The sequence below is a fragment of the Orycteropus afer genome, unplaced genomic scaffold (assembly GCF_000298275.1).
Source record: "Orycteropus afer afer isolate SDZICR_OR568_19922 unplaced genomic scaffold, OryAfe1.0 scaffold00003, whole genome shotgun sequence".
NCBI lineage: Eukaryota > Metazoa > Chordata > Mammalia > Tubulidentata > Orycteropodidae > Orycteropus > Orycteropus afer.
The window spans coordinates 24,794,296-24,809,842 of NW_006921590.1; the positions used below are offsets into that span (position 1 = coordinate 24,794,296).

Consider the following 15,547-nt stretch of genomic DNA (forward strand, 5'->3'; position numbering starts at 1 on the left):
GCTTCCACAAATTTCCACTCCCTATGGGAGTCACTATGAGTTGGAATCGACTCAGTGGCAGTAGATTTGGTTTGGTTTGAAAATTCCTTGGAGCCCCTGAGTGGTGTAAATGGTTAAGTGCTAGACTACTAACCAAAAGGTTGGCAGTACAAATCCACCCAGAGGGGCTCAGAAGACAGCCTGGTGATCTGTTTCTGAAAGGTCACAGCCTTGAAAACCCTATGAACTAGTTCTACTCTGCACACGTGGGGTCGCCATGAGTCATAATCAGCTTGATGGCAACTAACAGCATCAAAATTCTTTAGTATTTTTGTTAAAATGTATTGTATTAAAAATACCATTTTTATTAGATGAATTGCTATTAATCTAGGATTCTGACATCTTGATGCAGTTGTTTTTTTAAAGAAGTATTAGATTGCCATGGGAGAAAAAAGGGCTGTTCATGCACAGGAGACAGCTCAGGGGGCAGGAGTGCATGGAGGGATGGACACAGGGAAGAGGTAACTATCAGGAGGAGGTGGGAGGGGAGCTGTTGCATTGTGGTAAATTGTAGTCAATGTCATGAGACAACATGTGTGTGAACTGCTTTATGGAAAGCGAATTTGCTCTGTAAACTTTCACCCAAATCACACAAAAAAAGGATTAGACTGCAGTTACTATTTTTTTCTTTCACAAAACTAACAAAAGCTTTCTGGGTTTTATTAGAAACTTGGAAAACTTGTTTACCTCTTTGTGGCCCGTGCCTAAAAGATTTGAGGATCTGTCCTCAAATCTCAAAAATGGTTGTCCTTCTACATTGGAGAAGCAGGCACTGCATTTTTATATTGAAAGTTCTCCTTTGGGCAGAAAAAGAGGACTTTATTTCTTTTATTTGAATCTGAAATGAAAGAATTTAATGAGTTAAATTCAATTCCTGAAGGATCTATTTGCCATATTACTTTTTATCTCATCATTGCTTATCTCTACTGCAGGAATCCCAGCCACCTTTAACCTTTCCTGAGGCTCAATGAGAATTAACTTGAGTCAGTGGTGGGATCACTGGGGAATTCAAGGAAATGATAATGCTTACCAGAAGGCTAACGGATACATATGAGTTACGTGCCAAGCATAACTCATTCATCAGCAATGCTCTCATATTCTTTTTATTTTGGATTTACTGTGTTAATGCAAGGGAAACATTTCTAAACTATACTGCTCTGTTTATCCCAAAGTATTTTCTCAAGTAGATAGTTTCATATGCGCCAAAAAAGAGGTTAATAAAGAGCCTAACTTATCAGATATAGGCCATGAGGCATGATTTTAAAACCTCTCTTCAATTTGCCCTAATAAACCAGAAAAGTATTAATTGGCTCAACTAGCTAGGGAGGCCACATCAGTGATACAAACCATCTGTCTCTTTGTTTGAATATCCAAATGGATGTGTGTTATTTATTTATTTATTTATTTATTTTTTCCCTTGCTGTGCTACTGCCGTCACTGGGCTTTCTAAAAAGGATAAGTCTTGATTGCAGGTGAGAATAAGTTTTCTGTAGCACCCTCCCCAGTTCTGGGACATGAAAATGGCATAAGACCAACTGGGCAAGCTAAGAAAAGTATAAAAGGGGGTGTTTGTTGTCCATGCCTAGCTCTGCTTTCATGAACTGTTCATTTGTTTTTATTTTCTCTCTAATGTGACCACTGAGTAGGATAAGACAAAAAGCCACTTTGAGAAATGAGAAATGTCATTTCTGTATAGCTGAAAATATCAAATTTACTTTTGGTGAATTAAAGAAAGAAGAATAATATGCTTTTTGTTGTTGCTGTTGTTCCCTTGCCTCTTTGTAGATTGTGAAATTGAAAAAGTAGATCTTGTTTTCCTCATGGATGGTTCTAATAGCATTCAACCAGATGACTTCAAGAAGATGAAGGAATTTTTGGCATCTGTTGTTCAAGACTTTGATGTTAGCCTCAACAGAGTGCGGATAGGAGCAGCCCAGTTTAGTGATACCTATAAGCCAGTGTTTCCACTGGGAGCTTTCACAGGTGAAAAGGAGATTTCATTTCAGATTGAAAATATCAAGCAGATCTTTGGGTACACTCACATCGGTGCTGCCCTTCGGCAAGTGGGGTATTACTTCCGGTCAGACATGGGCAGTAGGATCAACACAGGTACCCCACAGGTGCTACTGGTCCTCACAGATGGGCGGTCCCAAGATGAGGTGGCTCAGGCCGCAGAAGACCTGAGACACAAAGGTATTGACATCTATTCTGTGGGCATCGGGGATGTGGATGACCAGGAGCTCATTCAGATCACAGGGACCGCAGACAAAAAACTGACAGTGAATAACTTCGACGAACTAAAAAAGGTGAAAAAGAGGATCGTTCGCAACATCTGTACCTCAGGCGGTGAAAGCAGTAAGTATTTAATGAGTTCTTTGTGTTTATTCCCCCACCCCTTGTCATCACTGACATTTTCCTCAAGCTCTATTTACATCCTTTGGGGCTGGTGGGAGAATTTGGATTTGTGCCTCTGGATTTGAAATTAAACTTCCATAACTATTAAGCTTTGTGTGTGCATGTGTGTGTGTGATCTGTGGATTGAGAAAAAGGGTGTGTGAGAGCTTGTGTCTTTTTACCTCCTTTTTTCCTAAGAGAGCATACATACCCTCTTTGTGAATGCAAATGTTTTGACTTGGGAAAGTATGAGGAAAAGGCCACTATTTGTGGTCTGGTTGATTTCAGAGGTTTGAGAAGGAGTTTCAAATAAATAAATAAACCAGTTGGTGGATTTTGGTTGCCTGGCAGTAGAACATATAGGGTTGTGAAGTGCTGTGGTACAGATGTGTAGGGAACATTCTAGAGGTTTATACCTCTATCATGAAACTTCACTGCAAGTTAGTATTTCTTAAAAATTAGCAAACTTTGATGTTTTTCCAACAGGTGGAAATAAAGTGTCTTGAAGATGGGGTAAAAAAATGCCCTGAGTGACTATGGCTCTGTATAATTAACTACCCCTGGTAAATATTAGGGAGCTCTGGTGGTGTAATGCCTAAGGCATTTGACTGCTAACCAGAAGGCTGGTGGTTCATACCCACCAGCCACTCCTCAGAAGGAAGATTGAGCAATCTATTTCCACAGAGATACTGCCTCAGAAACCGAAGGAAGGGTTGCTGTGAGTTGGATCCGACTAGACAGCAGGGAGTTTTTTTGTTTTGTTTTGTTTTGTTTTTGGTAAATATTAATCCCATATTTCTGCCAAGGAGAGGAAATATATAAATTTCCACAATGAGAAAGAAAGCTGAGAGATTGTTAAGAGGCTCTGGAGACAGCCTGAATGCAGATCTCTGCTCTATAGCCATTTTCTCTCAGGAAAGATGCTTCACTTCTCTAAATTTAATTTTCTCATCTGTGAAATGTGAACAATAGTAGCACCTAGTTCAAAAGATTGTTGTGAGGATCAGATGAGAAGATCCATATTTAAACCCTACTTTGAATAAGCATGATACCTGGGATATAATTGTAAAGTCATTTTTGTCTATCAGTGACCCATTTAATTTATTCATGGGAGCTAGCTCTTTGTCCCCTAGTGACTTTCAGGAAATAAATGAACCTCCTATTGGTGATTCATAAGTCCGTCCCAGTGTAACTATTAAAACGTTAAGCTTCTTTCAGGGTCACTCCACTTTCCCAGCCTGCTGCAGGCTGCTCATGTGCTGTGCGAGAAGAGGACACAGATGGTTGGCATTTTACCCATTATGCCCTACTTTTCACTTCTACACTCTTGCACAGGTCTTGCCTCCATCTTGCTAACCTTGGTTTCTGGACTCTCCAGAATTAGTTGGGAAGGAGGAAGAGTTAGAGAGGTGCAGGAAAGTTTTCACTTTTTAGCATCTGTCAAGAGTTGTTTTCCTGTGGCTGCAACCCTTATCTAAAGCTGGGTCCTTTCATGGGTCCTTTAGAGATTTCTCCATCCACCCGTATCATCTCCACCTCCACCAAAGAACATTGGTCCAGGGAACCATAGTTCCCTGGAGAAGGGTAAGTATATCTCAATCCCAGATCATCTCTCATGCCTTCTTTAACCCTGGGCATTTGGTGATGCCTCGAGCTTAGTTCTTCTAAGATCTCTTTGTCTCCTTCGGATAGCATTCTTGAACAGGAAATCAGATGCGCCCATGACTCTTTCTTTTACTGGGCTGTATCAGCACATTGAGACACAATAACAAATTAATTGTCCCCAACAAACACGGGAAATTATAGCTCTCCATTGCAGCTGCCTTTCCTTTGTAGGAACAGCGGCACACCAGCCTTCATCTCATTCTTTAGAATTACCAGGCTTGAGTGATTTCCAAGTTGTCTCTTAAAGCTCTTTTCTCCTGACTTAAAGTAAAGAGGAAATGTGTGTTTAGGGGGTGAGGGAGATGTGTGCGAGTGAGAGAAGGAGAGAGAGTGCTCATAGTATATAAACAAAAACTCAAACTCACTGCTGTTGAGTGGGATCCAACTCATAGCGACCCCTTCTTGGGTTTCCGAAGTGGTATCTCTATGGAGGTAGATTGCCTAACCTTCCTTCCAAGGAGTGGCTGGTGGGTTTGAACTGTCAGCATTCTGGTTAGCAGTCAAATGCCTTACGTACTATGCCACCAGAGCTCCCCTCCAAAAATGTTCTTTTATATTCCAAGCACGAACTTTTATAGACCCCATGTGAGTTAAAGATTGAGTCCCACAATTGATTAGGGGCTACTGTCTTTGTCAAAGAAGCTCTAGTGGCACAGTGGTTAAAGCATTTCGCTGCTAACCACAAGGTGAGTTGTTCCAACCCACTAGCTGCTCCACAGGAGAAAGATGAGGAAATCTGCTTCCGTATAGATTTACAGCCTTGGCAACCCAATAGGGCAGTTCTACTCTGTCGGAATTACCAGTCGGAATTAACTCTGAGGCAGTGGGTTTATCTTTTTCAAGCTTGGTTTATGGTTTCTGCATACTTCACAGTATGTCATCTGTTGTCTGTGTACCTCAGCCAAACCTTCCATGTTAATTTCCTGTTTCACGTGAAATACTTACTTCCAATTATTTACCAGAAAATTATTTTGGAACCATCTAGTTTCTACTGGACAGATTAAGAGAAAAACATGTGGAAAAAAAAAAAAAAAAAAACAGGAGTATACTCTCCAAGTAGTAAGTGAGTTATCTTTAAAGGAAATAGTCATGAAACAAAAAATAAGGAAAGTGCTCTATAATAAGATAAACTTGAAATCATTACTCCAGCAAGGAAGAATGTGAGGCCTTTGTAGCCAAGCTGTGGGCTAAGAATTGATGAGCTGGAATGAACACTGATAAGACTTCAAAGGCATGTGCAAATATATCAAGGGATGTCAGGTCTTCTTAATTTATAAATTCAAAATTAAATAAGGCAGTAGCTTGAGCAGCTTGTTGTAAGGTATGTCAAGTTGATTCCAGCTCGTAGAGCCCCCATGTGAACAAAGTAGACTGTCCTCTATAACTTTCTAGGCTGGGGTCTTTATGGAAGCAAATAGATGGGTCTTTCTTCCGCAGAACTGCTATGTGGGTTCAAAGCACTGACTTTTCAGTTAGCAAGTGAAAACTTAACCGCTGCAGTACCGGGGTGCTTGGACTTAAAGCCTGAAAACCTGGTTCTGTGTCTTATTAAAATATGTGTAATTTTGAAGAAGTCATACCCTTCCTGAGCCTTAATTATCTCATTTGTAAAATCAAATAACCTCTAAGAGTTTCTTTAATTGTACACTATGATTCAAAATATGTGAAAGGAAGTGCATGTGAATGGAGATATGAGAGAAGTACTAAGTGTCAGTATTTCTGGAGCATCTACAAAGGTACAAAGTTACAGACATGGCACTGTAAGCACTTTAAATACATGATCACATTTACATTTCCCAGCACCCTGTGGAGTTTGTATTTTATTTTTTTCTCTTTCCATTTGTGAGGAAACTGGGATTTAATGGAATATTGCTCACCTGACCACATTCATATAGTAAATAACAGACTAAGCAAATTTGAAACCTGTTTGTCTGACTCCAGACAGTTTTCTTTTATTAAACTGCCCATTTTCTTGATGTAGCTGTTGCTTATGTTACCTGATGCTGATATTATAAAGAACTAGCATCTAAGTACCATTGCCTTACTAATTAATAGTTGTACCTTATTAAGACATTGTGGGTTCATATCTGAAATTGTTCTCATAAGCTGCTGTTCCCTAAGGAAGCCACGTGCTGCTAAGCTATCAGCCTCCAATAGGACAATCTGGTAACAGAACTAGGAATAACCTATCATCACAGGCTATCCGGGAAGTGGTAAAATAAGGCAAGCCTGGATCTGAATCCAAAGTGCGCCATGTAATAACTGTGAGATTTCAGACAAGGTTCTCTAAGTCTCAGTTTCCTCTTCTGCAAATGAGTACTATAAGAGTTTCTACTTATTCTGTGTTTCATAAGGATATGTGAGATAATGAATGAGAAATGCATGGTAATATTCAGTGAGTACGAATTGCTATCATAGAATGCTACAGAGGGTTCCTTGAAGTGATCTTATGTATGCAAATACATGGAATGATGCAATTAGTTCACAGACGAATGATTACCAAGAGTTCCTTGGTTTAGAAACTAAATATTTTAGGAACATTTCAAAGCTAGATTCAACTCTAATGTCTCAATATACGCTAAATTCCTAAAGCAACTAAACTCCAAAGTCTGTTTGCTTACTTCATCCATGATTACTTTTCTGACTTGTCTTTGACCCTGGCTATTCTGCCCACCTGAGGGGACTTCAGGACATTTTCAGGATTGTGGAAGATCTTTTCTGGTGTGGAGCTATGATTAGGTAGCAAAAGAATCAGGAACATCTTTCATATTTTGTGTCTATTGTTATGAATAGATGAGTCAAAAGGGAGATGAAGCAAAAGGCTAACCTTATTAGGATGAGGTAGAATAAAGAGGAACGTGGGATTTGATTCAAGGAATGTGAGAACCATAAGGGGAACAAAAGATGGCAATTTCCAACTTTTCTTGACAAGAATCTAGGCTTCTGTGTCTGCTGGGTTCTCTAGAACACAGAACTCAAAGCAGAGTTTATGTGTTAGTACTTCATTGGAGGTAGAATCCCAGGGAAGCAAGAGTCAGGGGAAGTGAAGTGATGCAGGGAAGGAGGGAAATAAATGCAATGTCATTTGCTATCAGAGTAACCACAGCTTCTTAGGAAAGCATAACTGATACCTTGGTTATGAGAGATACAGCCAGAGAGACCGTATGGAACCACTGCTTGGCACACTCCATCAGGGAAAAAAGGAGGTTTTTCTGCCAATTGCTTCCTATCTCCTGCCTCTCATTGGTCAAAGTTTTATGGTGTTTTAATTCTCCCACCCTACAGGGTTGTATTGTCCAACCCCTTTGGAAGACTCTATGACCTACAGTACACTACTATACCCAGGGCTAAAGTAGTGGCGGGAGCAGAGCCCCGTCAGTTCAGTTGGGCTAGATGTGTGCATGAGAGCCATGTGGTTTTACTGCAGTGGGCATAATGGAAGCCATGTTAAAGTCTAGCCCTCACTCTTGCAGGTGATGGTGGCAGCTGGTGTCCACTGGAAAAATGCCCAAGCCCTGGGGGAGGAGAGGCCAGAGGTGGAAGAGGGAACTAAGCAAATTTGAGAGACAATTAAACTGAGTCTCTTTCAGTTCCTAGCTATATGTTCTAAATCATCCTTCCCCTTTTTTCATGTAAGATGCTTCTTTTAAAGGCCCTAAACAATTTTTTTTTTTTTTTCCATTCCAGCTAATGATGCCAACAGCCCCACATTCCCCTTTAAGGTATTTTCCCAAGCATCTCCAGTCTTCTGGTACCCTGGCCACTTGGCAGTATTTATTAATACTAAAAATCTGCCATCTTCAGCTCTAATTACGTGCTTTCTTTATAAGTCTGATCATTAGAACCAGCTTTTGGACCTGGCAGGGAACCATGAGACTGCAATTGCCTAGTCCAATCCTCTTTTTAATTTTTTGTTCTTTTGTATTTTCATGTTAAAATGCATAATCTCATTTTTATAGACAAGAAAATCAATGCCTAGAGAGGGTAAGTGTTTTGCCAGAAGTTATTGAGCAATAACAAAATTGCAACCAGTACATGACTAAAGCCAAACTTTCTGACTTCCCATTCAAAGACCTCCCTCCTCCAAGTACTCACATTGCTTGTTTGTGAAGACTAGTCAAAAGCTAGCCAGACTACTAGTCCATTTTTGTGTCTCCTCCATAGCCAATCCTGTAGGAGCACTGCTGACACAGTGGCTAAGCACTCGGTTACTAACCAAAAGGTCGGCAGCTCAAACCCACCAGCTGCTCTGTGGGAGAAAGAAAGATAAGGCAGTCTGCTTCGGTAAAGATGAAAGCCTTGGAAACTATGGGGCAGTTCTCCTTTGTCCTATGGGTAGCTATGAGTCAGAGTCAACTCAATGGCAACAGATTATAGCCAGTCCTGTAGATTACCTTCTTCATTTCCCTTGAGGTCATCACTCCTTTTGTATTCCCATTCCTTCCATTCTAGTTCAATCCTTCATTATTTCTTTTTGGAAATTTAGGTTTAGCCTTCTCCCTATGGCTCAATTCCAAAGCTATTCCTGCCTCTAGTTAATTCTAATCACCATTGGCAGATTTGCTCTAAAATAATAACCTCTGTCATGGAAGTCTCCAGCTCTCAAACTGTGAAGAGATCCTGATTTATGAGCAGGTACCTCCATAGAAGGTTCAAAGCTATTATATGAAAGTCCACATGATCAGTATGTTGTTGTTGTTGTTGTTGTTGTTTGCCGTCGAGTCGGCCCCGACTCATAGCGACCCCTCCTTGGGTTTCCGAGGCAGTATCACTACGGAAGTAGGATTGCCCAACCTTCCTTCCGAGGAGTGGCTGGTGGGTTTGAACCGCCAGCCGTCTGGTTAGCAGGCAAGTGTCTTATGCTACCAGAGCTCCAGGCCTCTCTAATTATATTTACACATATGGCTACTAATTCTGGATTCATTCCCCAAATAACATTCTGTTGTTGTTGTTGTTGTTATGTGCCGTCGAGTCAAACCCGACTCATAGCGACCCCTCCTTGGGTTTCCGAGGCAGTATCACTACGGAAGTAGGATTGCCCAACCTTCCTTCCGAGGAGTGGCTGGTGGGTTTGAACCGCCAGCCCTCTGGTTAGCAGGCAAGTGTCTTATGCTACCAGAGCTCCCAAATAACATTCTATGGTCACATTATTAGTGAATAATGTATCAATTTGAATTAGCTAAATAAACACAAGAAAATTTCTTAGATAGGATTTACAATTTCAGCAATCTAGACAAAGAGCTGAAATATTCAACTTTTATCCCCATAAAAGTTCCCAGGGTCACCCAATGTCATTTTGGCATTTCTGCAGCTGTTTTTCCCCCACCTCCAAGAGACTGTTTTCCATGAAGGCAGTGACATATCTTGGTTACTGAATGATATTCTGTTTAGAGGTTTGAACAATGTTCATCCAAAAGAAAACTTTTGATCTCAAAACAGAAGTGAGAGTATATGGAATCAAGAGGAATTTTGGAAAGGATACATTCTGATGCTCCCTTCTGACTAGCTTTTTTCTCTTTAATTTCTGAATAACTGAGATAAGATATTTTTAATAAAACAAAATACAGTAAAATAAGAAGACTAATCTCTCAAATTTTTGATAACACATTGATTTACCTTGAATTTCATGGTGAACATTTGTTATCAATTAAGACTTTTATTTTCCTTCACCCCATTTTTTTTTTCCTCATTAAAAATGAATCAGGTTATCAGCCTTTGTCTCAAGGTTTGAAACTGACATCTTGGTTTAAAGGACTTGCACATGTCCAACTGGACAAGTTGTATGGGCAGATATTTTTTCACACAACAATTATCTGAAAAACTGCTGATCTCAAACAAAGCAGATTAAAAATAAGCACTTCCTATTTTGCCAAGCAAGTTGTATGTGTTGAGTTTGCCTAAGAATGTTGGCATTTTTAACCAACTTAAAATTCTGGAAAGAAAAATTACATGTCATATGACTTGTTAAAACAAAAATCTTATAAAGCCAATAAAAGAAATTGATTGACATTTATTTAATATATGATTTGCATACTAGAGAAACATTTTGACTAAAGAGTCGACAATGTTCCAAAGAGTGAAGAAATTCCAAAAATTCTTATACCAAAAATTCTTATCTGCATTACCATGGAAAAGGGCCAAAACAATGTTTACATAATCACAATTTACTCTAAAACACAGCTTCCAGTCTAACATTGGAGTCCCTGTTCCTCGAAACTGGCTGCACATAGGTAATCCTTCGAAAAAGCCCAATGCCTCAGGCAAATGGTCTTCACTGTGCTATTACTAGGCTGTTGTCTGACTTAAAGAGGACTTTAGGAAACCAGTTTTCTCAGGTTTCAGGGTTCAAAAGAAGATCTCAGGATAATGACCTGGTGGGTCTCCCCAATTTCACGGACCCCAGAAATCTGGAATCTAGGACAATTAAAACTGTTTCTCAGACTTCATCTTTTTCTAATTAACTGCCTTCTCGAATTAACCCAACTTAAAATATTAAGCCCCTTCTAGTTCCTCAAATGCTTAAATTTCCCTGGAAGGAATAAGGATAAATGCAAAACACTCATTTTGCAATCTTTCTCTCAATATTTCTTGAACCTCAAAATAGTGGTGACTCTGGCTTCCTGAGTGGCTGGACTCTTCCTGAAGGCAGCATCATCTTGGACATGGTTGAATATGGATTAGAGTAATTTGGTACTTAGTTTCTTCACTTCTAGGACTCAACTCAAGCAAGAGCTCAATAATTTTTTTTTTTCTTAACTGTTTCTTTTCTGGATGATGTTAGCAGACAAAAAGAATCAGAGGTCCTTTTTAGAAAGATAAATCACAAAAGACCCTCATTTTGTGATTTACTTTTTCTTAAATGATTTTCTTTGTTTGAATACTTTTACGTTTGCTTCATAATTATTGTAATTTATTATTTGTTGAATGACCTCAGTTGATAAGTAGCATGCTATGACTTTCTTATTTTAGACTATTAACATTTCTAGGATATATTTAAATGGCTCTGGATGGCTTTTTCAATGGCCTCAATGAAATCTTTCAGAAATTTAATTGTTGTAGAATTATCTAGACATCATACCAGCTTTTGAAAACTGTGCACACTTACATTTTTACAGATAATAAAAGAATGATTCTCAGCCTCTTCCATTACTTACTCTCTGTCTTTCTTGTTTTCTAATTTTATAACTGGACTAGAAATAATTCCAAGTCCCTAGAACCAGTCATGACAAGTGAGCCAACAAAAGGTGTTTGTTACTCTAATAAGGGATGTTTATCCTTTGACTCCTAGATTGTTTTGTGGACATTGTGGTGGGATTTGACATCTCAACTCAGAAGAAAGGGCAGAGTTTGCTTGAAGATCAGTCTTGGATGGGAACCTACCTTCAAGATATCTTACATGCTGTCAGCTCCCTCAATGGTGTAAGCTGTGAAGTGGGGACAGAGACTCAAGTTAGTGTAGCTTTTCAAGTGACAAATGCCATGGAAAAATACTACCCCAAGTTTGAGATCTACAGTGAAAATATCCTGAACAGCTTGAAGGATGTAACAGTTAAAGAGCCATCTCTTCTCAATGCAAATCTCTTGAGTTCACTGTGGGATGCATTTCAGAATAAATCAGCTGCTCGAGGAAAGGTAACATGGTTTTATTTATTTGTTGGTCAGTGGTTCCAATGACCTTCCTTCTACTCATCTTTCTTTCCTTTTTTTTTTTTTTTGAATACTTCTCTAGGTGGTTCTTTTATTTTCAGATGGATTGGATGATGATGTTGAAAAACTTGAACAAAAATCTGATGAACTTAGAAAAGAAGGTACTGAGTATGGTGGAGGAGTGGGAAAAGAATGTTTGTTAGCTTTATCATCTTAGCAGTCAGCCCTGGCTCAAGTTTCCAGCCACTCAAATAACCCTGAGTTTTCCAACCTCTCCACTCTGCACACATTTGGCAGTGCAAATGAGCCCTCAGAACATTTTGGCATCTGTTTTTCCTCATGCCCTACATGTATGAAAATGTGCCAAATACAAAAGTCTTATCCTTTGTCTCCTATTACTGTATTTCTTCTTAAGTTTTCCTGTCCCTCTTGTTCCACATTATCTAATATTGCTACCTCTTTACTGTCAGTAAAACTAGGCAGTATATTTCTCCTACACCAAGAAATAGGCTATCAGGTTATTTTCTTCTTACACTCTTAAAGTTTTCAGAGTTGCAAGTGTTGTTGGCAAAGTTTACTCATGTTTAGAGGCTTTTTAATCAGCTCTTACCTTCATACCAAAGAAGCCCTGGTGGCACAGTGGTTAAGTGGTCAGCTGCTAACCAAAAGATCAATGGTTTGAGCTCATCAGCTGCCCCGCAGGAGAAAAGACCTGGCAATCTGCTCCCGTAAAGATTACAGCCTGGGAAATCCCTATGGAACAATTCTGTTCTGTCCTGTAGGGTCACTATGAGTCAGAAGTGACTCAACAGCAATGGATTTAGTTTTGGTTTCCTTCATACCACAGTTGGAACAATTATGGTGTTTATGAGTTTTTAATGTTTTTGCACTGGGCTTTGGCTTTAGGAACCAGTGATGGTTGGACTTGATGTCAATTCTTACTAAAATATGGGTCAGGAGAAGAAAAATGCATCCATGTGTGCTGGTTTGATTAAGAATAGAAATACTCTTCTATAAGTGACAGCTACTGGTGTCCTATTCATATGCCTTTTTTAAGCAAGTTCACGTACCCCTCCCCACTACTTGCTGTGAGTGTTGACTACTAAGAATGTACAGCTTCTGCCTCCTCTGGAGAATTGCCCTTGGCCAATGTAAGTCACCTCACCTAGAAGGTTGCGCACCATGTTACCCATGGGCATCAGGTAGAGTACAGAAAGTTGAATCTATGCCTCGAAATGGCACCAGTGCTGTGGTGCAATTCAAGCTGAAGAACTCCTCCTGGGATCTGGCTGAAGCTAAACTGTATCTGACACACCTTGTTCAGCTCCTTCCCCTCCCTTATTCCCTCTCCCTCACTCCTTTTTTTCTGAGAGTACTTTCTGAGAAAAATCAAGTGCATCCAAATTTCTGTCAGGCTCTGCTTCTAGGGAACCTGACATAAGACATCTACCTCCCAGGTTAGTTAATGGGGGTTGGCTGGATTTTCTCTTTTCTGTATGGTCCCCTCTTCTCAATCTTAAACTAATTACAGAGTTCTCTGAATTTATAGCTACTGAATATGCATTTTACCCTTTATTTACTAAAGTTGCCTTCTCTTTATTCTATCAAGTCTTGACCTTTTTTCATGAACTGTAGTGATGATTTTAATTAATATGGAGAACAAGACCCTAGAGTTCTTCATTTGGATGGGCAAGTTTTTTATTATTATTTTTTATATCAACTTTTCCTTTGTGGAGCTTTCCCCAGGAAGTGCTTTGGAATACCCAGATTTCTGAGATCAGTCCTCATCCTCTTTCTTCCAACCTCAGAGAAAATCTTATAAATGACTTTCCATTTCAGAAGCTGAACTTTTAATATCCCTAGAAATTCAGAATATACCAATGTGAGAGAGAAAAGAATGATGATTATAATGTTCTTTGAAAAGTGTCAAATGGCTCTTAAGATACTGACAGTGTGGACCAGGAGTACCTCTAGCCCTGACTTCCCGTATTTACACATATGGTTTGAGTTGGTGCTGCACCCCATGATCTGTTGACCTAGGGGAGCCTTCCTAATTTGAGGCCAGATATCTATATGTTCGTTCTGCTCTATACATTCGTTCTGCTGTGCATAGGGTTGCTATGAGTTGGAGATGACGTGACAGCACCTAACAACAACAATAACAACAACCAGTCTACATGAAGGAACTCTGGTGGTATAGTGGTTAAAGCATTTCGCTGCCAACCAAAAGATCGGCAGTTAGAACCCCCCAGATGCTCCAGGGGAGAAAGATGAGGCAGTCTGTTTCTATAAAGATTTACATTCTTGGAAGCCTTATGGGGCAGTTCTACTCTGCCCCAAAAGGTTGCTATGAGTTGAAATCAACTAGATGGCAGTGGTTTTGGGTTGTTTAGGTTTTATCTGTTTATGTAAACTGTGCAATCACTAAGGATCAAGGGGAGACAAGAAGGAAAGAGTCCTGGTTGATGGATATGGCTTTAAAATTTATCTGTGTGAATTGAGGTTTGAATTAGTTTGCTAATTTTTAAAATCTAATACCTGGTGGCATAGTGCCTAAGGCATTTGACTGCTAACCAGAAGGTTGGTGGTTCAAATCCCCCAGTCACTCCTGAGAAGGAAGACTGGGCAATCTATTTCCATAGAGATACTGTCTCGGAAACCCAAGGAGGGGTCGCTATGAGTCGGATCCAACCCGACGGCAGTGAGTTTTTTTTTTTGGGGGGGAGGGGGTTACCTTGGTATGCCTTGTCTTGATCATTAAACTCCAAATGATCTACCCAGCATTCTTCGTTATCTACCAGCTGATACCCACCACCTCTATACTCCCTGTGCTCATTCTCATTCCTAGAAAGATGACCAACTGTCTTGGTTTACCTGGGACTGTGAGGTTTCCTAGAATCTAGGAATTTGGGAACTGAAACCAGAAAGTCTCAGGCAAACGGGGATGAGTTGTTCACCCTGTTCTTTGGTGTTTCTCTCCTTCATGCCTCCTCTTCAGCTAACCATTCCTTTTTACCTCTCGAGCCTCCACAATATGTCCCTGAAATTTTATTCACTTCATTCTCCTCTTCATCAACCCCTTGCTTCATTCAAAAATTTTATCATATGAGCATACCATATAGGAAGGCGTTCCTGACTCTCAGGCAACTGCTTGAACATTTCTTTATCTACTTCCCAAATCCCATTCGTAAACTTCTTCACCCATTGTAATTAAATGAGACAAATGATGCCAATGAAGTCTGGTTTTCTTTAAACTAAATGTATTCAATTTCTAGGACTGGTCTTTATTCTGTGATTATGTCCTCATTACATTTTTGTTGTTAAAATATCCTTTGAACATAGGCTTTGGAATCAGGCTTGTCTGGGTGAAAACCAAAAAATACCAGTTGAGCAAGTCATTTAATCTCCAAGCCTCAGTTTTCTTGTCTGTAACACAGGATTGTAGTCACTTACATGCATAAGGTTATTTTGAGGATACAAATAAGATAATGCATACGAAGCACTTAACCAAGTACCAGGCATATAGTAGCTATTAATAAATGATAACACTGTTGTTGCTGGGGTTATTAGCAGTATAAATATTGCTTGGTTTATAATCATCATCATTTAGTGTTCTTACTTTGCAAAATAAGTTCCTAAAATTTTTCTTTGAAAGTCCCTGGGTTACAAATGTCTAAGTCATGGACTAGTACTTGCTTTTAATATTATTTAAATTTGCCCTCACTTTGAAACAACTGAACCAGCCCCTAATCTTAACAAATTCTTCACAATCACCTTCACTTGCTGGACTGTTGTTGTTGTT

General features: G+C 39.6%; 1 protein-coding gene across 1 annotated transcript in view; it reads left to right on the forward strand.

Moving 5' to 3' along the window:
- The window catches only part of COL6A6 (collagen type VI alpha 6 chain), a 151,192-nt gene that overhangs the window by 17,153 nt on the left and 118,492 nt on the right, over positions 1-15,547 (forward strand). Inside the window, exons 7-9 of the mRNA XM_007936829.2 lie at positions 1,825-2,394; positions 11,387-11,730; positions 11,828-11,906. Of these exons, the coding sequence (XP_007935020.1) occupies positions 1,825-2,394; positions 11,387-11,730; positions 11,828-11,906 (993 nt within the window). The remainder of the gene's footprint in view (positions 1-1,824; positions 2,395-11,386; positions 11,731-11,827; positions 11,907-15,547) is intronic.